Consider the following 24,602-nt stretch of genomic DNA (forward strand, 5'->3'; position numbering starts at 1 on the left):
AGCCACTGAGATTTATTTCCCACTAAATTACCTAATCCATTTTAAAGTAACCTAACTGTAGCCATTGCTACATCTTGCCATAGTAACTTCTATATTTTACCTACATATCTGAAGTATATGTATCTCTTCATCAGATATGTATCTCTACATTTTCTAGAAACCAATATGAAACTCTACATATACTAGAGACCAATTTAACCCTGACAATCCCAAGATCTCAGAAGTATTTATTCACTTCTTTTGCGCATAATAATATTTTCTTCCATCCCAACAGCCATGGATATTAGAGCCTTTTCTTGTAGGAAGGTTGATTCAGATCTCTTATCATTTTAGTTTTCTTTTTTGCAACTTTTCTAACTCTACAAAATCCTTCAAGAACCAAGATCAGAACAGTACATGGTATTTCTAATGCAACCACATCACTGATTTGTATAAGAGCACCACAATAGTAGCAATTTAATTCTTCTCTCCTTTTTTTTTAATGGTACCTAGCACAGAATTCAGCTTTTTCATCGTCTAATTCATGTGTGATCCTTGGGCACAGGGTTTCACATTTGAATTTAAACTACATATAGTTCTTATTCAATATAATAGAATATAAAGCTTTCTCCTGTCTTAAGTAATATATAATTTTAAAGCCAAGAAGATAATGCTTAAGTAATTCCATGGGAAAAACAATCCCACAACTTTAGTATTGTTTCCCTATAGAACTTATCCCTTCTGTTCATTAATGTCAATCATACTGAATATAAATAAATCATATTATTGGGCATAATTCAAAACTTACTGATTATTCAAAGTGATTGTGGCATTTTACAATAAACGTATTTTTTTTTTTAAAAAGTAAACACAGGTTAATTCATGGATAAGCAGATCTTAAGCATGCAGTGTCAGTTTCATATTTGTGCTAGAACCTTCCATCTTCCAATTAGAGCCTAAGTGTTAATTTTCACAGAACGGAATTTACAGTTCCATGCAATTATCTATCCCAGTTATCTCAGATTTTCTTAATTTCAGCAGTGTTAGAATTGTTTGTAGTAGGGGCAGAAGCAGGAAACAGATATTTTGTTACTGCTTTTGTTGAACAAATGAGAGTCAGAAAATTGTGGTAATCTATGGAACTCAACAAGAGATGTAACATCATATTGCAGTTGTTAACTACCTTCTGCCCACCATGAGCTAATAAATATAAGGGAAGAGCAGAGCTTAAAGATAATGGATTTTTTTCACTTCAGCAAACAGGAATAACTAAAATGTAATATTTTCCACACATAAAAAGCCTTTAAAATAGCCTTGCTGAAAAATCACAGGAGACAAGGGGGGAAAAAAACCCTTTGTATATTAATCATGCTATACAAATCCTTTTAGAGCCAACTGGTGCCAGGCACTCTTTCTCAGCCCTAGGAAGAAGGCACTGGCAAACTGCTCCCAAAAATCATGCCAAGAAAACTGCATAGACTTGTCCAGGTAGTCACCAGGATTCAAGATTAACTAACTTAAAGGCACACACAAACAAAAATCCTTTAAAAGGTAAAGCATAGTTGTTAAGAGTCAACAATGACCTGATTGCACATAATCAATCGATCTAAAGGACTCCAAGACATATAGAAAAGGACACCAAACCATGTTGAGGGATCACCTTTCTCCCACTATTTCTGCCATCCAGAAAGATCTCTGACACACTGCGCAGGTTCCACCCTTAAAACTGTCATATGATGTGACCCAGACAGTGTGTCTTCTCTGTCATGGCACCTGCTCTCTGGAATATTGTCCTCTGAAGTTGTCCCAATGTCCTGACCCTCTGCCTTTTAAATGAACCTTGAAGATTTGGCTCTTTCACCAGGCACTTAGGTTTAGTAGTGTCTGTCCTGGCAGGAAATTTTATCAATGCATTAGTGTTTGAGTCCACAGGTTTTCATCTTCTTTCAGTTTTCACCATATTGAATGTTGTTTTAACATGTATACCACCCAGAGACTGGCAACTTAATACAATCAGCTTCACATAAATTCTATTTAAAAAAATAAGTAGTTGACACAAATACTTAGAAAATACTAGAAAAGATCATCAAGCAGTGGGTTTGAAAGCACTCAGAAAGGAAACCTTAGAAAGGGTCCTTAGAACCCTAGGCAATTACTAGAAGCCAGAATGGGTTTGTCAGACAAATCTTACTGTTTTGTTTTTTTGACAAAGTAAAGAGATTACCAAAGGCATGTGATGGATTTGGTATATCTAGACTTCAATAAGGCATGTGATAAATTTGACAACAGCCTCCTTCTTGATAAAATAGAACAATGTGGGATGGATGGTCCCACTATCAGAGTGATTCACAGTTGGTTGAACAACAATACCCAATGCAGAGTCCTTAATAGATCTGTCTACACAGAGAAAGGTACATGGTAGGGTAACCCAGGGTTCGGTCTTGGGCCCAGTTCTCTTTAATGATTTAGACAATGGGATAGAAAGGAAGCTTATTAAATTTGCAGACAACACGAAGCTTGCAAGATTACTAACACTTCAGAAGACAGGTTTGAAATGATCTTGATCAATTTGAGATTTTCCAAAATAAATGCAGTTGAATGTCAAGAAACGTAGGGCTATGCACTTACATTCAAAAAATCATACGTACAAGATAGGCAGTACCTGGCTCAGCAGTGGTACATGTAAAAACAATCTGGGTATCGGTATATCACAGATTAAGCATGAGCAAAGCAACATACTGCAGCTGCCAAAAAACTCAATGCAATACTGGGCTGTATCAACAGAGATACAATGTTGAGATCATAGTAAGTAATAGTTCTGCTCTATGTTATACTGGTCAGACTACATCTAGAAGACTGTGACTAGTTCTGGTTGCCTCAATACAAGGAGGATGCTAAGGAGCTGCAAAGAGTACAGAGAAGAGTGACAAAGATAGTAAAAGGCTAGGAGATTAAATCTATGAAAAATAGATTAATAGAACAGGGTATGAACCTTTAAAGAAAAGAAGACTAAGGGGAGACATGATAGTTGTCTTGAAATCCAAACCTGAAATAATGGGCAATTTCTTGACCATGAGACCTACTCAGCGGGGAACAGACTGACTCCTGGTGTCATAGGTGCTTTATCACTGGAGGTGCTTCATCACTGTAGGTTTTGAAACAAAGCTTGAACAGCCATTTGTCTGGGACAGTCTGAAGAAACATGCCCTGTTGGATTAGAAGACCTCCAATGTCCCTTCCAACCCTATGATTCTATGATTCAACAAAACACTATTTCAAATCATAAACATAGTAATAAAATATATTTACACCCCTTCCTGGAGCGAGAGGCCCGTCGAACAGTCACTCATGCCCTGGTCATCTCCCATATAGACTACTGTAATGCGCTCTACATGCGGCTACCCTTGAAGAGTATCTGGAAGCTACAGGTGGTCCAAAATGCAGCCGCACGGGAGATTTTAGGCGCTTCAAGATCAGCACATATTACTCCTTTGCTCTGTGAGCTGCACTGGTTTCCAGTTTGCTTCTGGGTCCAATTCAAGGTGTTGGCTATCAGCTTTAAAGCCCTACACGGCAAGGGCCCGTTACATCAACCCATCCCACCTGGTCATGCAGAGAGGGCATGCTACGGACCCTGTCTGTAAGAGAATTCCATCTGGCAGGGTCCAGGAAGCGGGCCTTCTCTGCAGCAGCTCCCGCCCTTTGGAACATCATTCACCCAGAAGTGCAGTTAGCCCCCTCCCTTCTGGACTTCAGAAAACAGTTGAAAACCTGGTTTTGTCACCATGCTTGGAGTGGGGAGAGGAAGAGCCATTCTTGGGGTTGGTTGGTTCCCTAGTCCTGCTGGGACCAGTCTTATCTCCTTAGGGGTTGAATTAGATCTGCTGTTACTTGGATTTCATTATATTTTATATTTGTATTTATCGATTATTGATATTATTTATGATTTTATTGAATTTTAAATTGTTTTATTGTGAACCGCCTAGGGTCCCCCATGTGGGGGAGATGGGCAGTGATAAAAATATGATAAATAAATAAATAAACATTTGATTCCTTAATCAAATTTGAATGCCTTTAATTTCACTACAACTTGTGACTCGATATTTGACTTGTGACATCTATATTCTCCAAGAAAAGTGATAAAACAATCTTTAAAGACCTTCTGAAACAGTAAGCTTTCAGTGGCCATAGAACAGAGGCATCCTTGTTCACAAACAGTTTCAAAGGGGGAAAAAAAACCCTAATAGTGAATGCCTGCCTTTTTGCCTCTTGCACTACACGTCACACAGTAAGTATAGGGTCTGAGCAGGTATTCTGTGTTTGTACAGACTGGGCAGCTAAAGTATCTGGGAAGGCCATCTCACAGGTGCCAAGACCTACATAGGACCTTATAGGTGATAATCAGCACCTTAAACTGGACTTGGAAACATAGACAAGCCAATGCTGCTCCTCTACCAGTACAGTTTCATGACAATAATTCATTATATATAGTCATAATCACAATTCTATGAAGCTTTAGACAGAAGAATTTTCTCAATATTTCAACCCATACACACAAATACATTCTAAACTTTTGAAGTTTTGATTAGGCAAAGTGAAAGATATTTAAGTTGGAAATGCACTGTTTCATACCAATTTCTGAATATAGTGCTATGGAGGCTGAGTGAACACGGAAAAAAGGACCACAGAAATAAGGAAAAGCACTTCCCAACAGAGAGAGGGAAGAAAGGGAAAACATGGCCCCAATATTCATACTAAATTCTACTAAGGTCAATATAAATAGAGAAATCATCAAGTAAATGCAACGACAGCAGCAACAGTAGCTGGCTAGAAATCCTGACACTGGTAAACAGAATTAAAATAATATGTTATATTGAAAATTATAGCCCTCTGGCTGTAAAAGCATTTCTTAAAAGCACTACATTAAGAAGTATTATTTTTGGTGGTACTATAACAAGGCATAAAGCTTAAAACAAATATAGAACATTATCAGATAGGACCATTAAATTCTAACTGGACCCTACATAAAAATCCTTCCCAGAAAATTAACTGTTTTATTATAGTGATTTTTGAAAAATTGCAAATTTATTCAGTAATGTTCTTATATGCAGCTAACACCCTTCTGCAGTATTCATCTACAAGTTCCATTCAGCAAAGCTTTAAGTCAGATCAGGAGGCCTTCATCTTGCAGCAGCATCCTATTCTAACAGAGATTAATTATAAATATCCTCTGATCTCTCTTATTTTTGATTTATTTATGTCTTTGAGTGAGCCTTGACCCCTGATGACTTCCTGAGCAAGTCCATGCAGTTTTCTTGGCAAGATTTTCAGAAGTAGTTTGCCACTGCCTTCTTCCTAGAGCTGGGAGAGAGTGACTGGCCCAGGCCACCCAGCTGGCTTTGCGTCTAAGATAGGACTAGGATTTATGGTCTCCTAGTTTCTAAACTGGTGCCTTAAACCACTACACTAAACTGGCTCTCTCTCCCCTAATTAGGATCTTTAAAAAATTATTCCTGATTAAGCTTTTAGAAGTGCAAAATCACACTAGAAAGCATTATTACAGTAAAAATGAAATAAAATCTTATGGGAATAAAAGATGAAATTGCCAAAAATTATAAAACAACTAACTGGATTAAATCAGAAGGTATGCATCACTAATCCTACTGTCTTGATCAGTAAAAATGCCCTCAAACTGACTGTGACTTCTAGTCTACAATGACCTAACCATGTAGTTTCTTAGCCTTGTTCTGGAAGCATTTTTGTATTGCCTTCTTCTAATATGTCCTTCAAGTAACCAGTCCAATCTACAGCTCTGGTATTCCCTGGTGGTCTCACATCAGAGTACTAATTAGTCCCAGTCCTTCTGAGCCCAGACAAATCAGCTATGTGCTGCAGTGGGCTGAGAGTTCTGGATCAGCCTGTAAATTTGCAAGAAGGAAATGTTAAATTTAGAGTTATATTTTTGTTTGTCCATGTCTATCAGATTGTTATGATTGTATATAATTGTTTGTTTTGACAACTCTCTTACTCTCAGAGCAACCCAACACCATTTATAAGAGAATAAAACTGTCTTAAATAAAACATCACAACAAAGCCAACAATGCTTAAGAACAATAACACACAAGTTAAAATAAACTTGATTTTAAAAAACAGAAAAGCATAATAATAAACAAACTGAAGCACAGTCTGCCTCTCTTGAAATTCACATAGAAGAGAATTCCATAACTGGGATGTTGAGAAGGCCCTACTCCTGCCCATTATACAATAAACTAAACCCACCAGCTTATTTTTTCACAGGTAGAAACATGGAGACTTACTCAGAAACAAACTCTTGAATTGTATTTAGTGCTATCCCCCAGCTCACAGAAGGCTCTTTGATCCAGCAGAGGCTTCTATGAGTAGAAAAGAGTCAGTACTTGTCTGCCTTTCCTTTTTTCAGTTCAACCCTTGCTCTTCTCCAGGTGCATTCCAGTGGCTTAGGAGACCTTTTGAACAGTTTTGGAAAGGATAAAGAGAGGCACATGGTACAAAAACTACCTCTTTTCCTCTTATGTTCACAGATATACACAATGAAGCAAAGTGTTTTAATATAGTAAGCAAAACATAATAAAACCATAAAAATTATTTACTTGTTTCTAACATGTATTTTTATAAGGTAGACAAGATAAATAACGATTAAGTATCTCAATATTTTATGATGATGATGATTTTTATCTTTTATTTAAAAAGAGTTAAGGCACTTGACAGAGTGTTAAGTATTAAAATACTTAATCATGTCCTTTTTTCATTTATATATAGTCATACCTGCCCCCAAGCTGCTATTTGTCCAGCTGAACATTTTCACTAGCAGACCTGTAGATTAGGGGGTAAGGGATGGAAGAGAAAGAATTAAAATGACAGCATGGGAGAGGGCTGATGCAGCATTTTCACTTTGAATTCTATTGGGGCAAACCTGCTTTAAAGGAAGAACAGAAATATTTCATCTACTACAGATTCCTCAGTTATAAAATATAATAATAATAATAATACCTCTGAATGCAAAGGCAAAAATTAATACTAAATTTCATAGGAAAAGTCAATACTTGATTCAACTAATTGTTATAAGTGAATGTTTTATTAGTTTTAATGCCATTTACAAAAATAAAGGTGATTATTATTTATTGGGACTAGCGTATCTGAATAGTTGAAATCCTACAATGATGAATCATTATCTCTCACAAATGATATTTTAACTTGCCTATATAGCAGTCTTAATCTTGAAGTACATCATAGCTACTTATGCATGATCACCATCCAAAGCAAGAACTTCAGTTCCCTTGCCCATTATCTAAGGCAAGTGATACTATGTGATGTCATTCCAGGCAACCATACTTCCACACCAGCGGCTACTATTATATCACACTTAGCTTTACCAAAAGTTACAATGGAGAGGATACAGAATATAGAGCTGCAACTTTCAGAAAGAATTGGAACCTGTAACTTAGAACCTTAAGAGAAACATGTATTTGAATTTCATAAAGCAGCAAACAAAAAGGCCCTTCATACTACATTTAGCATAGCATTCATTCATATTACTGTTACATTCAATATAACAGTGAAAGTTGCATTTGTTTTTTTACACCTGAAACTACACGTTAAAGCTGCTACTACTCGACATGTACAGGCGTAAATATATGTGATTACCCGGAATACTAATTCTGAAATTCTTTTGCTTTAATTGTTAAAAAGATATAGACACTATCCATTAAAGGTAAGTTGAACTCCAGCCCTGAACACTCTAATAAGCTCTACTGTTTTCTAGTTTGTTTGGGGCTTTTTTTTAATAACAAACTTGTCAACTCTAGTAATATCTATATGTGGACCTACTGCCTCATAACATATTCTCTGGACCCATGTTGATAAACAGTCTTATGAGGTATTTTATCTTGGTTGCTGGTGTTTTTTAGTTTGTTTTTGTTTTGGGAGGGTTCATTTGGCCATCCAGAGTCTCTTTGTCTGAGTTGTACAGCTATATAAATTCTTTAAATAAATAAAAAGATATGTTCTAAATTAAACTGACAAGATAATGTCTCACGAGTGGTTAAATGTTTATCATGTTTCAGTAAACATAAACCCCTACCCAATGAAAATATAAATTTTAAAAGATGTGTATACATTCACATCTTAAAGTATTGTCTATTAATCATGATAGAATGATACATCCATGTTGGCAGAACAGGCCATATGGAATACAACAGAAAATAGATGACAGGGACCACATAAACTTGAGTAACACAATAAACTGAGGACATAATTACTTTATGCTTTCAACAATAAAACGACATTTTGTGTCTGTGTGTACCTCCAAATTAGTCTTGACTCTAAAGAGCTACATGGAAAGGTCCATGCAGTTTTCTTGGTAACTTTTTTCAAAGTGGTTTGCCATTACTTTCTTCTCACGGCTGAGAGAGAGTGACTGGCCCCAGATCACCCAGCGGTCTTCATGCCCAAGGCAGGACTGGAACTCACAGTCTCCTGTTCTCTTAGCCTAGTGCCTTTAACCACTGCACCAAAGTGGCTTTCATGTACAATTTTAGCAATACTAAATGAATCTAGCATTCTTAAGAATACTAAAATACTAAAATGAATTACATTGATAGCAATATTGTTCAGTAAGTGTGATTACACAGTAAGATGCCATTTGAAACTGGCAACAAACAAATTACATTAAGGAAACCTGCAACTGCCAGTCTAGCATATTTGCCCGAACAAAAGAAAAGTTGAAGCCGAGTCATACTGTCCTAAGATTCAAAGATTTTAAATTCTCTTTAAGTTTGGCATTATTTAAATATTTAGTAGTTCTGAAAAAAACCAAAAGTATGACAAAGTCAAAATTACGCAGTTTTAAATCTCAACTGCCTGAATTGTTAAAATTAACCTGTATGTTTATATCTATGCTATTGAAAATTGTATTAAAACTTGATGTATTTTACACTGGATATTTAATTTTTTCAGAATAGCATTCAGTGTGGAGAACAGATTCAGGCAACAAAATGACTAATTTTAAGACATATACATATATATGTAATATGTACCAAACTAAATCTCAAGTAATAATTAAGTAAAATAAAATTGTATCACTTCTATCTAAATGTGATGTAAATATTATATAAATCAAAACTCTTCTTTGTACAGAAATGTATTCCATATTCAATATTGATTCTAATCTGGCATTTGCCAGGCATACTTCAAAATAGTTCTACTGGTTTCAACAGAACTTCTCTCAACAAAAGAATGTTCAAAATACCTATCCAAGTGTACGAGCGCATCTTGCCAACTACATTATATGTCCAAAAATAAGTTTTCCAAACATTTGCCCTATCATAGTTAAAACTGAACATAAATGACCAGCCATTTTAAAACTGTTTTTCAAACAAGTACATGACAACAGCACTTCAAATCTGTAGTATGTACTGCCTTTTATGCTATGACACTGCAGCCTCTAAGGGTCAGATTAATTAAGATCAACAGCAGCTGCAGTGCAACGTGAGAAGTACACTGCCATAATTCCCACCAGTCTAGCCCAATTACCTGCAGCATTCCAACACAGGACAACTGACAACCTTCAAGTCTACCAAGTCATTCATTCCTACCAAACTGATACATAAAAACAAACTGAACTCTTTCTCAAAAAGGTTACAACTCCAACTGCACCTGCTATAAGCTGCAAACACTGTCAAGTTTCTACAGATGTTGTTTAAACTAGAACTATGGCCAAAGATGAAATAAAGGTAATGATTACACAAACGCCTCATTTAAATCTCAACTTCACAATAATTTGTGCTTTCCAAGTATGCAGTCTGACACACAAGAACAATTCAGCAATAAATTATTTCCTTTCCAACCATGCTAATAATTGGGCTGTGATCCTATATTTACTTATGTAAGTAAAAAGACCATTGAATAGAGTGATTTTTTAAATTATTTTTTAAAATAATTTGTTTGAAACCTATGGTATTTGGGAAATTATTCATCATGGAAAAAGTTAAAGGAGAAATGTTCGTCACTCACTTGGAGACATTTTTTTTTTGGTACAGACATATATAGAAACACACAGATAGCATAAAAATGAATATTCTGAACGATAACTTTGTACGGGTTCTTATTTTAATGAACATTCTCCAACTTATATTACTAAAACTCTATTTACTTCAAAAGAAATACCATTTTGTATTTCTATATTAGAAACATCACTTTTTAAAAAAATAGGATATTAGTTTTAAGTACTGCCTGAAATAACTTATTATGCAGACATTCTACTACACTGAGCTTTTAAATTCATTTCATCACTAACAAAGGAAGTGTTTTAAATAAAACAAGGAAGATTAAACAGAGTAAAGATTTATCCTAAATTGGGTATTTTCCTTCTAATAAAAACAAAAACCACTACTTGATTTTCAACAATACATATATTAACCATATAATTATGTACTGCTAAGTCTTACGACTGTGTTGAAACAGAAATTAAATAAATAAATATTAACATCTCAAAACCTTGCTGGAATATCTGTCTTTTTTCACAGTGTTGTCATTCTAAAATTTCAATAACTCAATACTGATTAAGTAACATCTGCAAAATGGAAAGGAACTTTGAGAAATTTCCCAACTATACTCATTGATAATCTATTCCCAAAACGCATTCCACTAGAAAACATTTCCAAATGTTTAGTTGCATATAAATACACTGAGCTGAGCTTACTTGACGTAACTTGGCAGAATATCTCATACTCAGAATATAGCAGTGTTTTGATTTAAGAAGAATTTTCCTTCAGGAATTCATAGAGATTGATAGCTTAATTGGCTTGAAAGGAGAACAAGAATTAACAGTTAATTAGGTGATACTTTAATCTTTCCAGCACTATATGCCTTTATATATAAGGCTATGATCCTCTGCACACTTCACTAGAAGTTTTAAGTTATACCCATAAACAGAGATCAGACTTCTATGCGGTCAGGCTTGCACTCTAAATATAACAGATTTATAAGTAACAGATTTTAAAAAAGAATGTATGTTTTTAAAGACACACAATTCAACTTAGAACTGACAGAATCTAGCTTTTCTCTTCCAAGAACAGTAAATTCAATCAGTAAGTTCAAAACCCCTGTAAGTGTTAAGTCCTAACAGCTACAAAGCATATTTAATGGAAATGGTAAAATTCCATTGGGTAAAATAAAAAATGCCCAATAAACAGAAATATTCCATACACACAAAAAAGTAATTCAAGCTGCCCCCACAACATATAGATTCAATGTTAACACACACACACACACACAAAATAGAACTATTATTATTAGAACCAGACTTTTTTTTCTTTTTTCTTTAAAACAGAAAGTAAAAAAGAAAAAAATTGTACAGCTGAGAATTGTACCTTTAAATAGCTTGTATTCAATGGTTGGACACATAGATGTAAAAGACAATAACTGAATTTTGCAGATCACAAGGCCCACAATGATCCAGTATAAATATTCAGCAGAACTATTTCTTTATGAATCAGTTCTCAAGTAGTTTGGCAACATCAGTACAACTGTAATAATGTTCTCTTATTTAAGCAACATCCTGAAATAAAGAGAGGAAAGGCAGAGCAAATGCTAAAACTTAAAAGACAGATAATCCCTTTGCTCCATTATGCAAAATGACATCTTCACTGGAACATATCTTCAAGTATTTTAGACTGCCAAGTTATACAATCTCTTCATGCATAAGTCTTAAATTTTTAAGTTTCAGCTTCAATCTTAATTATACATTTAACAAACACTTTAAAAATAAAATCACGATGAATTTTTGATACCATTTTAGTCTTAACCTATTTTATATTGTAAAATCATTAAGAGCTTTCATCTTCGTGTTAGACAACATTTTTAAAAAGGTCTTCCAGCTGATTAGTTTGAGATTATGAACCTCAGAGAAATACTGCCATACAGTTGGCCATGTTTGTGCGTGTGTATTTGCATGTATTTAAGATGAAGCACCTAACAGGACATATCAGCATTTCAATTTATTGTTCAACATGATTTAGTAAATTTTCTTAAAACCCTCTTATACTACACTGGTATCAGATGAGGTACTAAAATCAAATAATTTAGGATATTCCTCACAAAGTAGAACATAGACCAACCCTCCCTCTCCCTTAACTGGTATTTTAAATAGGACAGGAAGGATCATACATAGGGTTGGTATATACACAAGAACATACAGAACAGTTTTCAGAAGAACTACTTATTGCACTACACAAAAATCAATTTCAAGAAATAAAGCTATTAATTTATCACACAGAAAGCAAGAAAATGTCAAACCCATTTACAGTTTACCAAGAAGAATGACCAAATATTCAATCATGTCATTTCTTGAAAATCTTCATTTAGAAACAACTTGCACAGTAGGAAAGAGTCATTAACAATTTCTTCGGCTATATGCCTGAATAATAATAATCATTCTGAATATCTGGCCAATTGCATTTAAACTCTGGATGAAAACTGTATGACGAGAAAACAGAGTAATTTAAAAATGCTTATGTTAAATTATTTTTAAAAAACTGCCCTCAGAAGTATTTAAAAACATTATTTAAATACTTATTTTTATTTACTGTGATCAGATCACTATCTATCACATACAGTATATATGAATATAAACAATATATTATGGGTTACATAATTTTAGTACACAATATTCTCCTAATATGCACATAAAAATAATTAAATATTTAAGCAACAACTATGAACTAAATATCAGCCATTTCTAGCGCTAATAATCATATTAAAAGTATTGCACAGTACAGAAGTATTCAGTTACAGAAAAATATAACACATTAATTGAAATTTTATACTTAGAAATATGAATATCTGTTTTAATTTAAGGCTGGCCCAATATTAGCATAGTTCAGCTTAAAATTTGGTTTGAAATAAACCCAAATGTTGGCAGCTTGAAAAATGCTTAAGGCTGGGAAGATTTTTCAGGCTTATGGTCAAAAGGGAAACCGTTTCTAGCTCAAGTAATGACTGAATGCCTCACACAGGTCCATCTCTTCTTAACAGGTAGCAATCTAATTCATGTACACTAACTCAAGTCATTTACAAAGGCTGCTCTATAGTGTAACTTCAATTATAACATCTACACCTGTTACAGGTTACACAAGCTTCCTCCATGCTATCATTTCCTTCAAAGGGAATGTGTTTACGTCACACAGGAACACATTGTGGCAAACCTCTCACCATCCCTTTTGTATTTTTTTAAGCATAGGCAAAGCCTCTATTTTCCAGCTGAAGCTTCAGTAGAAGTGCCTGCATAAGCATCCAGGATTCGGTTCAATTAAACATAAAACGTTTCATGTTGATTTAAATTAGGGAGAAAATTCTTGTAAAGTAGCAGACAAAAATCTAATCCTGCTTCGTAGTATATACTTAAATTGAATATAATTTCAAATTTGCATTGCCAATCACAGCATCTGTTCTCTCACTCTATCATCTCTAATTAGATATCCTCTTCATGGATCATATAAATACATGGCTTACATTTAAACTATTGGGTCCAAATTCAATTCAGCAGTTCGGTTATTAGAATAGTTATTTTTTTAAGTCTTATTATCTATACATTGTATGAACTATATACTGTCCTTCATCCTTATCAAAGATTATATAAGCTGTATCATCAACGTTTTAAAACATTTCAGTAGTGGAATTTTATCTACATATATCTCTGTATAAAATCACAAATACTTATGCACAATATCTGTATCCAAACACAGTGATAAACTTCAAAATGCAAGACAGCAAAAAAAGAAAATTCCTGATGCTTCTTTCAATTACCTTCACAACTGCCTTTTAAACTAATTTTCAAGCCCAGACATATCTCTGAAAACAATCAGCAAATGCAAAGCAGCTACAAGAAAAAAGGCCATCTCAATGGAAAGCCACCACTATTAGAATTAAAAAATCAACGCACTATCAGGACTACAGTGTTCTGTTACTGTTATACATACCAAGAAAGACTTATTTTATTTATATTAGGTAATCAGTAACTATGCAGGAAATCAGAAATCTTAAACATATTATGTATATGATATCATTGTACATTATTCACATGTAGTAAATAGCATGCAGTGTGTTGATGCTTATGCCCACAGTATAACCACAGCAATCTCCTTTTCTAATTAGTGTGGATTATTTCACAATAGGTTTCTATTAACTATCACAACTAAAATAACCAAAAACCAAGGAAACATCTCAAGAGCATCACTTCCTCTCCTTTACTTTGACTAATATAAGTGAACAAAGCAATGAAGTAGAACCAAAGTATATAGCAAATTTAAGGTAAATGGCCTATTCTACAAGGAACACAATGCTTTGGTTTTAACTTATGAGTTTGATCATCATATTTGATATTTGTAAAGTTGAACAAAATGCCAGAGGTGAAACCTAATTTTTAAAATGTTTATTGGAATAACACAGTTGGTACTAGATAATGAGCTAAATATTTAGAGAACAATAACCAGTTTCAGTATATTTGTTCACAATTACACTTGATAATTCACTTTACAACTGATGGTAGTGATATGATTCTTTTTAATTATTCAAGAAAATGATGTGGCTTACACCTACCTGGGTAAAAGTCTTTGGATTTAGAAAGCTTGATGGTAGCCCCAGTCTCTTTCTGCAGCTGAACAATTGTCTGTCCTCCCTTACCAATTATAGATCCAGCCGCATAACTAGGTATGAGGACCTTTAGAAAATATTGGCCGTCCTCTGGAAAAAAAAAAGAGATAAAAGGTTAATTTATTTTCCAAAACAACATTTTCTCTCAGACCTATAAAATATGCCTTTATCTTACAAATATTAATACACCGTTCTTTTGCACAGAGTGTCGGTCTTTAGTCAATATTAAATTAATATCTGTCCTTAAATTTGTGGTGCTATGAGATGCAATGACCTAATTCAAGTTATAATTCCAGGCATAAAACAGTTTCTGTATGGCTCTATTTAACATGATACAATAACATGAGCCAAAGTATATATTTCTCACAAACACACACACACACACACAGAGGTCAGGAATGATCCAAGTCCCTTAAAATGGTATAATCAAATTAAAGAAAGGAGAAAATTGTTAGAACTAAAGGCTATGTATTATTGCCCTGTACTCTTCACAAGAATACACGGCTTTCTGTTAAATAACCCAGAATTTGAGGGTTCACTCAAAGTTATCCTGAAGAAAACCCAAAATAATGTGGTTATGATAATTTGTCTAAGTAATCCTGATGTATTTCTTCAACATTCTTTTGGGTAACAATGATCTCCTAAGCTCATTAAAGGACATTAAGAAGAAATTTTCTGAGTTAAAAGGAAGCTAAAACTCTGCATGCATTTAAAAAGTGACTGCTAATGTAAATAGCTTTCAAAATAAGAGTTTAAAAAGTCCCCAAATAGGTAAGAATAAGTACCATGAATAAATCAAGTTTTCTTTTATAACTGAACAATTGTGTTCCTTCCTTCACAGGTCTTATACCATCAATTCTATGGACTAGGAAAAAAACTGCTCTGAAAGGATTTCATGTAAAAACAAAACACAGATTTTAAAACCCTTCTTTATTAAACAGCCCAACTTGGTTTACTTTTTTATAAAATGCATCTTAGAAGTTTGCTTTCATCAAGGAGCCACCTAAGAGCAAGCTCACTTTCTCAGAGTCAATGTCCCAGCTGGTACAGGTGCATCCCCCAAACATTATACAAACGTTAAATACATCAGCTATCTACTTCTGCTGTTTCTTAACGCTGGATGAATAAATTCACCTCTGCCTCGGTGCATTGTTATGAAGACTCCAGTGCAAATGAATAGAGGAGATGCTGGTCCCGTTATAACTCATCTCATCCAGGAAGAGCAGGATGTTAACTAACAAGTCACCGCACCAAGACAGACAACTCCCGCCCTCCCTCCTCAAACCTCTCTCTGACACACACACGCGCGCTTAACACACACCCCATCACAGTGACCCAGCCCCAGGAAGCACAAATCTGTGCAACATTTTCCACCGAAGAAGAAAGTGGTGCCAGGAAATAGACAAGTTTTGCTGCTGCTGCTGTTGTTTAATCTACCTGGCGACTCACAAAAGGGGGAAGGGGGAACGGGGGGTGAAAGTGCCTTTTTTCCAGCCGCCATTTATTCGTTTAGTTCTTCCAACTGTTACCACGCGTGCAAGAGGGTCGGTGGAAGAAGACTTCTGAGCTCCTCCGCACAGAGGGTCAAGGCTGAAAAGCGCCCCCCCTCCGCCCCGCCACTACGAATATGTGAAATTAAAATAAAACAGGGCTGCTAGATGCTTGAAAGGCGACGCCATTTTGATGAATGATAACATTTGAGAAATAAGGAATGTTTGGGGAAGGAGAAGAGGGAGAGGCGAGGCGAGGAGGCAGGTAGGAAAGGGGAAGGTGGGTGGGGAATTGGGTAGTGGCAGGAGGAGGAGGAGGAGGAGGGGGAAATACCCACCGCCCGTGTTGGTCCTTTTGGTGCTGCCGGCTTCAGGGGGAGCTTCAAGTGGTCTTTTCCGAGAGTCCGGCGGGTCCAGGTCTATGGGTACCCCAGGATGGGTCCCGTTCTGCTGGATAGGAGCTGCCGCCATCATGTTTGCTGCCGCCGCCGCTGCTAGAAGGATAACTGGCTTCTCCCTTCGGGGTGGGGGGAGCAGGGAGGGGGAGGAGGAGGAGGAGGGGGCTCGTCCCGCTTCTTTCGCTTTTCTTCGGTCCTCTGAAATTTCAAGCTAATCTGCGAAATCGGTCCGCCCCCCCCCAAAAGATGCTTTCTTGGGGTGGGGGTAGGCGCTTGTTTGTCTGGCACCGGTGAAACGGGTTGGGGGGGGAGAGAAAAGAAAGAGGAGGAGAAAAAGCAGGCAGGACGGCTGGCTGTAGGAGCAGCTGCAGTGCAGTGCCAGCAAAAGCTGAGGTTAAAAAAAAAATAAAAAGGGGGAAGTGGGGTGGGAGGGGAGGCAGAGACAAAATAAGGGGGAAAAGAGAGGTAAGGGAGGAGGGGGGAGAAAGTGAGGCGGAGGAAGGAAAGGGGAAGCGCGAGGAAGAAAGAAAGGAGGGGAGAGCGAGGCGGGGAGGGGAGGAGGGGGAGAGCGAGGGGGCGGCGGAGAGAAACAGGATTCAGGGAATGTGTCTCTGTGGCCCCTCCAGGATCCCCTCCCCGCCTTTTCTCTCCCGGCGCTAGTCGGGCCCTTGCAGCTGGCGAGGAGAAGCGGCTGCCGGAGCCGAGAGGGCTGTTACTGCTTTCGCGTTCTCACGCTCTCCCCGCTTAAGAGTCTGAGACGCGCTGTCGGGCTAGACTCTGTCAGGAGTTGCTCGCTGAGTCGCTTCTCCCCCCCCCCCCCCGCTTTCCCGCTCGCGCGCTCGCTCTCTTTCTCCGCGGCACACACTCACGCGCAGAAAACTCGGGCTCTCGCGGCTCCGGTTGTAGGGGAAGAGGGGGTCGCCCTGCCCTTCTCTTGCGGACACTTTCCGAACCCGAACGCTCCAACGGAGAAGGGAGGGCAGTGAGGTATGTATTTATTTATGTATTTATTTATGTATTTACGTGTGTATGCCTTTTTGTATGTATACTTGTGCAGGCCTTTCAGAGAACGGGAGAAGCTGAACCAATGGAGTGGAAGAACTTGAGGCTCCGGTTGGAAGGTTGAGCCAATCGCGAGACCAAAAAGAGAGCGAAAGGGTGACCTGATCGGTAGAATTGAATTCCTGCCCCGGGTTCTGCTAAAATGGGAGTTCTGGGGTCATGCAAAAATAAGTAAAGAAGCCGATTCCAATTTATAGGGGGCCCTTAGCTATAGCCATTCCCCAGTTCTGCCTTCCCCACCTTGAGGAACAGAAGGCAGAGCAGTGGTGGGCCAAAATAGTTGATCATGTGCTTTCTGTCATTGAGTAGCATGGTGGGAAGGAAGCACCAAGTTTTCAACCGTGTTCCATTTTCTTCTCTCCGTATGAATAGGAGTTAGGCCAAGTGAGTCTTGTCCTTTCCACAGTACAATGCAAAAAGGAGAAAAACAAACAGAAGAATAGAGTTACTCTTGAAAGCTGTCAGCATCTCCCCTTGTTTCCTACACACTTTCTCTGGAACCAGACTTTCCAGCAAGCATCTTACAAAGAGGCATATCAACAGGTAGAAAATTTGCAGATTCCCATATGACTGAAGACTGCTGTTCCTCCAGTATTCCATACTGAGAAGAACAAAGGGTACTGGAACAGATGCTGTTTCCTTTTACTTACCTGATCTCCCCTGAGCACCAAAATAGTAGCATTTGCAAATGATGATTACAAAAAACAATTGCTACACTTCAGATTGTTTGCATGCATTTTCATTCTAGTATCTACCTGCTTCCTTGTTTTCTGGTTGGGCAATACTGAACATAGGCTGGTTTATGTCTGGTTAAATCACTAGTTAGAGCTACTCTACCATAGCTTCAAAAAAAAAGACAACTACTAGATGGCAGCACAAAAGTAGCATCCTCCCCATCACTGCTGCTATCTAGTGGTTGTGTGGTTTTTTGAAGCCCAGATATAAAGCCCTATCACTGATACATCTAGTTCTGGCTGTTAATTGAAAACCTTCCAGATGACTGTTAATGCTACAAGATATCTAGTGGATATCGGGTTAGAGAAGGCTGGTCTATTACATTATGTTGCTCTTTCATTAGACCCCTACCATGTTTCCTCGCTCATAATTTTTCTCTCTCTCCTCTTTTCCTCTCTAGGACTTTACAGTGAGAAAAAAAACCCCACTTGCTCAACAATCCTCATTGTCAGAGACCTGATGACTAGTGTCTTTTGCACAAGCTGCTGCCCCTAACTTGCTTATATATCTCTATTCATCCTTTTAGCATTTAGAGAAATTGATCATATTTGGGCCAGTCCTCCATTGCTGTTCACAGAAAGAAGATGATATGGCAGAAATGATTGCTTGTGCTCTTTCTCTGGGAAGTTCCATAGGCCTAAATGAACCAAGGGTGAGATTCTGAAAGACATGTGTTCTCTCTGGGCAGATTTTTCCTAATTCATTTTTTCTGTCCTAGCACCTAAAAGGTTTTCAGCCTTTTGCTCCTTTGCACCATATAAAAAGAACCCAAGTAAGCAGAAACATTACTTTAGTTTTTTTTCTGCATGATGCATCAATCCCTGTCCTTAAAAACTTGTCTCCAAGAAAGGATGGGTAAGCAACTGGAGACAGACTATTCTTTGCTATCTCCACTCTTTTGATTTCACACGTGAGTGAGCTATAGCTGCCCTGTGCTATCACACTTTGTGAGCAAGGGATAGGCATTACTGAACATGGCACATGGCAAGGGAATAGATCAGGCAGTGTTGCTGTAAATAAACATAGATTGTCCCTCATATTACAGAAATACTGTATTTAACATTGGTTATTACTATTTTTGCATATCAGTATTGAACTATTAATCTGAAGAAGGAATAATTAAAAGTAACTTCAGTAAAAAGGAAATGTGGCCTAATAATGCTAGAAACAATCTGTATTTTTTCCAGTGATGAAACTTAGAAAGTATTAACTATATGCAATAGTAACAAATATATCAACTTATTTGAAGCATTTTATCACTGCATTTCAGCCAAAAAGTAAATTCCAGAGTGGTATGCAAAGATAAATAAAGCATAATTTGTCTGATGTGCATAAATCTGTACCTACCTGTAGGCCTCAGAACAGGGCATTAAAAAAGCAAGTTGGAGAGGGATGTCTCCATCTGCTGGATCCAAAGTTCTGTTGGCCCCAAGATTAGTCTCAATATGCAAAGCCGCCATGCTGTTCTTTTTTTTTCATCCTGTCACGATCTCCCAATTGTCTTTGGTCATGTCACCGTCTCAGAATTATAGATTTGTTTAATTTTCTGGCAATTATTTGAGAGTAGATTCTCAGTTATTTATTGGCTACCAGTTAAACAATAAAATCCTAATAACTCATAACTAAGTTTAAACTTTAGAACTATATTTTAATGTGCCACTGTTTGGATATGGACAGAGGCACATTATTCATTCTACAGTATTCTCATATTTTCAGATGGTTTTCTCTGTACCATAACGTAGGAAAAGTAGGTAAAAAAAGTAGGTAAGATTTCAAGACTTGCAGGCTTCCAGCTTTTGTAGTCAAATCTAACAGCTATCTATTATTGAGATAGAACTCCCACTGTCAATTCTGTTTTTTGCAACTGATGCTATAGTTTTCCACACCATTTTAGCTACTCCAAATCCATGTTCTAGATTACATACTGTATCCAAAACTGTTTCCAAAAGCCTGCATCTTTAAAGGAAGATATTTGGGAAGTACAACCCTCATAATTTTGTGTATGACAAAGCTCATCCTTCTGAACAGTTCTAAACAACAATATCATTATATCACCCCAAGTATGCAGAACTAACTGCGCAATACGTATTGTACATTTTGATGGTATGAATGTTGTAAATTTGGAGCCAAAAATAAAGTGCAACTAAATATTAATTATTTACTGTCATATTTTATTATTATGAAGATGTCATTTGGATGTTCCTCAAGCAGCAAACATACTGTCTATCAGACAAGTTTATAATGGTCCTTGGAATATGTTCCATTTTTTTCATTCTTCTCATAAGAAATGTGAGCTATGCTTTTAAATCAATATATGTAAGAATAGTGCATTCAATTCCCTTCCTTTATTCGTGTAGCACTTAAACTATCTATTTGTTTATATGGCATTATATATATGTTTAGTACTTAAACATGCTTTTGCATAATAATGGAAAACCATATAAATTTATACTTACACTGTATTACATTTGGTTTACCTTAGAAATTTCAGCTAGCTATTTTCCCGGTGTTGTGCTGTGAAGACACCTTAAAAAGAACCTTTGAATAGTTTCATCTTTGGAGAGGAGGTTTTTACTCTTTAAGGCAATTTAAAAATTAATGTTTATCTTGTAATGTTATATCCCTCCTTTGCTTCACAAAACATACAGATAAGATCATGAAGGATAGAAAAATAACCAAAAACCAATTTACCAAAAGCTGTAATTTGAAAACTTGTGAAGTCCCAGCGATAGCACAAATAGCTACATTTATTCCAAATAACAAGCGGACACAATTCATACTTTATACTACGCTGTGAGTTTTTTAAAAATCTCTACTTTATTTAATCACTCAGAATTGGCTTGATTCACTCAAAATGCTAAGGCATAAACCAGGGTATAAAAGCCTTAGTGGCAGAGTTCACACAACACATTAAGCCGAAATCATTCATTCTGCGAACCAAGGTACAGAATGGTGGCAAGCCTCATCACAGTCTTTCCACAGTGGTCAAACAACTGAGCCTGTGGCCCCTCCAACACCCTGTGCTATAAGTTAGATCAATTGCCTGTGAATTGGAAGCTAAAAATAAAGGACTATTAAAATACATCTCTTAGATAGTGTCGTTTTAAACCCTATCCACTGAATATTTTTAACCCAGGCCATTATGATTAAATAAAGATACGTAGGTTTTACAAAAACGAAAAGCATGGACCTTTTAACAGCTCTTAACTAGTAAGGCCTCATGGATTTTAATACTGTTTTTATTCATACATGATTTACCTGAGGTCACTGTTGCTTTAGACAGAAAAGTGATCTATAAATATTTTTAATAAATAATCAGCATAGGCTTCACTGTAAACATGCCCCATTGAACATGGTGAAAATTATGAATAATTAACTGAACAATGAACTGTAAATATTTCGTTGAGTTTTTAATTGAAATAAAAGTGATTTCTTGCTCTCCCAAATGCAAAGTTAATTTCTAATTTTTAAATTAATACCTGCATAATTTAGCCAAATTACTCCTTCACACATAAATGATTACTATTATTACAGCTGTTATATAATTTTTTGAAGGGTTGTGTCTTGGTTCTTACCTTACAGTATATTATCTTTTTGTCTGTGGCTTAGTCAAATGTATCAACCTAGCCATCTTGGTTTGTATAAACTCTGGTGAATAGCTATATGTGCTATATATGAATGTAAACACCCTGGAGGTAGCTACATAGAATATTCTTGCCGTAAAGAAAAAAATAGAAAAATACTGATTTAATGGGAGGAGGTATTACAGCACAGATTTAGCCTTTAACAACTTATTGTAAGGGTGCTCCTGAAGTACAGGTTCCTTGATAGACAAAAACTACAGCAAAGCAGCACAGTGGGACAGCAAAGAGTCTCCTCCAATTCATCTGATGACCAGAAGACTTTTCTGTCAGGAAAGAAAGGCCAAACAGGGTTTCCTACCCAGATGGAAATGGTAAGATCTGTGTGGTCAAGTCTGATGTATGTAACAGTTGTGTTCTCTGTTACAAACACCTAGAGAAAAAAAAAAAGGAAAAGATGCATGGCCCAGTCCTGCTGTCCTGCAAGAGACACCTGAAGATCTAGCTCTTTCCCCACACCCTGGGCTAGGAGGGTGTGCGTCCGCTCTCAGATGCTTATATTTATGTTGAGGTTTTTCTTCCCTTGCCATGGCCATCATTTATTACGGATTTTAATGTATTGTTTGTTTTTTAATCTTTGTATGACTCCCGGAACCATTGACAAGTGGCAGTCTTGGAAATTAACATTATGAGTAAATTAAAAATAAATCATGAATGCAAGGCCTCTTTTGCAAATTCAGTCCTTGCAGGCCTCTTAATTTTAAATGTTCACTGTCAGTTCTGGTTTAGTCAACAAATTATGATTGACAAATCATAACTTAGATCATTGTATGAATACAGCATAATTAGGACAGTAGAGGACATGAGCATAGTGATTCCATTTTGAAGTCCTCCACAGTTTTTATTAATCTATCTAAAATTGTAATCGTCACAATATTTGTCAATAATGAATTCCATAAAATTGAATAGATACTGCATGAATCAGTAGTAATTAAAACAACCCAGTAGACCCAGCTATTTTCATTGGATAATACTGAGTCTGATGTTTTGAAAAGGATTTTTTTTCCCCCTCTTTTCTCTGCCTTCTCTGCAATGCCTATTTTCTTTATAGAAATATTTCTCCAGGTACCTCAGCATTTCACTATCCTCCTCTGCATTTTCTATAAATCTGCAATATTTTTTAGAGGAACTGTTTGCATAGATCTGTAAAATGCCTTTATAACATCTGATGCTTTACTCTGACTCTTTTGAAACAATTCCTAATGCTGAATTGGCTTTTTTATAACTTCAGCAAAATGAATTGGCATTTTCATTGTGCTTTTAAGTGCTGTTCCAATATATATATATATATATATATTTTTTCTGATTAATCATAGCTAATTTAGAACTCAAGAATCAGAATATGTTTATTTCATTAGCTACGGGCCATGCAAATAAACTGTCAAATGTAAAAAGAACTTACGAAATATACAAATCAATTATATACAAATCAATTATTTATTCCTAAAAACAATAAGTAGTATATGATGTATGTTTTACAATCATTAAAATTCTCATTAGTGAATTGTCAGTAGTACATGTAAGTTCAATACAGGAAATATATTTACTAAGATTGGCTGATAACATTTACAGTTCAAATAATTAAAATGGGGTATAGGAAATGGAACCCATTTTTTTCATTGATGGAGTTCTCAGACATTTTGCCTTCTAAAGGTATATCCCCACAGATTCAGAAACAATAGATTGTATAGAAAATGCAGACCCCGCCCTGTAAAAGGAAATTACAACAGTCTTAATAACGTCAAAAGCTCTTCTGTCAAAGAAGTTTAAGTATCTGTCAAGCAATTCTCTAGTGCCTGCTTAAACGTAAACAGCCTGTACTATTTTTACTTCTACCAGTAGAGATACATCTTGCAGGATAGCATGTCGCTTCTCCTTTTAAACTCTGCTTATTTCTCCTAGTGATTCAAATTGAGCAAAGTATTCTTGAATTAACCTTTCCAAATCCAAGCAGGTGGCCTAGAACAATTAGATATATATGCTTCTGGAGACAATTTAGGAAATTGGTCAGCTATTATTTTTTTATAATTTTAATCTAATAATAAATATATACATTTTGAGTTTTCCATTTTACTTGAGATTTTACTATACTATTTCATTTTCACATTTAAGCTATTTGCTGTTCCTTCTTAGTTGAAGCACTGTTTGAATTTGTGCCATTACAACATTACTGTATTCATTTGAAACCTAGAATACAACCAAAAGCTGAAAGAAGATTTTCAATTCAAATATACTCAGGATTTTTCCTAAGAATCCCCAATATAATGTCACATGATAATGTAAGATCATTTTAAGAAGGACTTTAAGAAGAAAAATGATGCCTTCTGTTGGTGGTCACCATTTTTTTTCCAAAATCCCTGTAATAGCAACACATGATTATTTAATATTTGTGGGAAGAGGTTTTTTGGAGAAAAAAAGAACTACTGTAGTTCATATTGGTGAACTACAGCTTAGAGCACAATTTTTAGCAGCTTCCCACAACTGAAATTTTTCTTACCTTTAAGGGGCTTCAAGTAGGGCTGAAATATTGGAGAAGACATTTTGAACCAGCTCTAAAACTGTTACATCTCTTTTTAACATGTTAACCTCAATATCTACTACATTTTCTT

The 24,602-nt window shown here is 36.1% G+C and overlaps 1 protein-coding gene across 2 annotated transcripts in view; it reads right to left on the minus strand.

Annotated features, from left to right (window-relative positions):
• NOVA1 (NOVA alternative splicing regulator 1) overlaps positions 1–17,336 on the minus strand; it is a 132,882-nt gene extending 115,546 nt beyond the window's left edge. Inside the window, exons 1-2 of one of the 2 annotated variants that reach the window (XM_063290005.1) lie at positions 16,496–17,336; positions 14,614–14,757 (exon numbers count right to left, since the gene is read on the minus strand). In XM_063290005.1, coding sequence (XP_063146075.1) covers positions 14,614–14,757; positions 16,496–16,631 — 280 coding nt within the window. In that variant the 5' untranslated portion in view covers positions 16,632–17,336. Of the gene's footprint in view, positions 1–14,613; positions 14,758–15,801; positions 15,882–16,495 lie in introns of those variants that run through there. The other variant, XM_063290006.1, reaches the window with a different exon arrangement.
• Positions 17,337–24,602: the final 7,266 nt, after the last annotated feature.

This window comes from Candoia aspera, chromosome 1 (assembly GCF_035149785.1).
Source record: "Candoia aspera isolate rCanAsp1 chromosome 1, rCanAsp1.hap2, whole genome shotgun sequence".
Classification (NCBI taxonomy): domain Eukaryota; kingdom Metazoa; phylum Chordata; class Lepidosauria; order Squamata; family Boidae; genus Candoia; species Candoia aspera.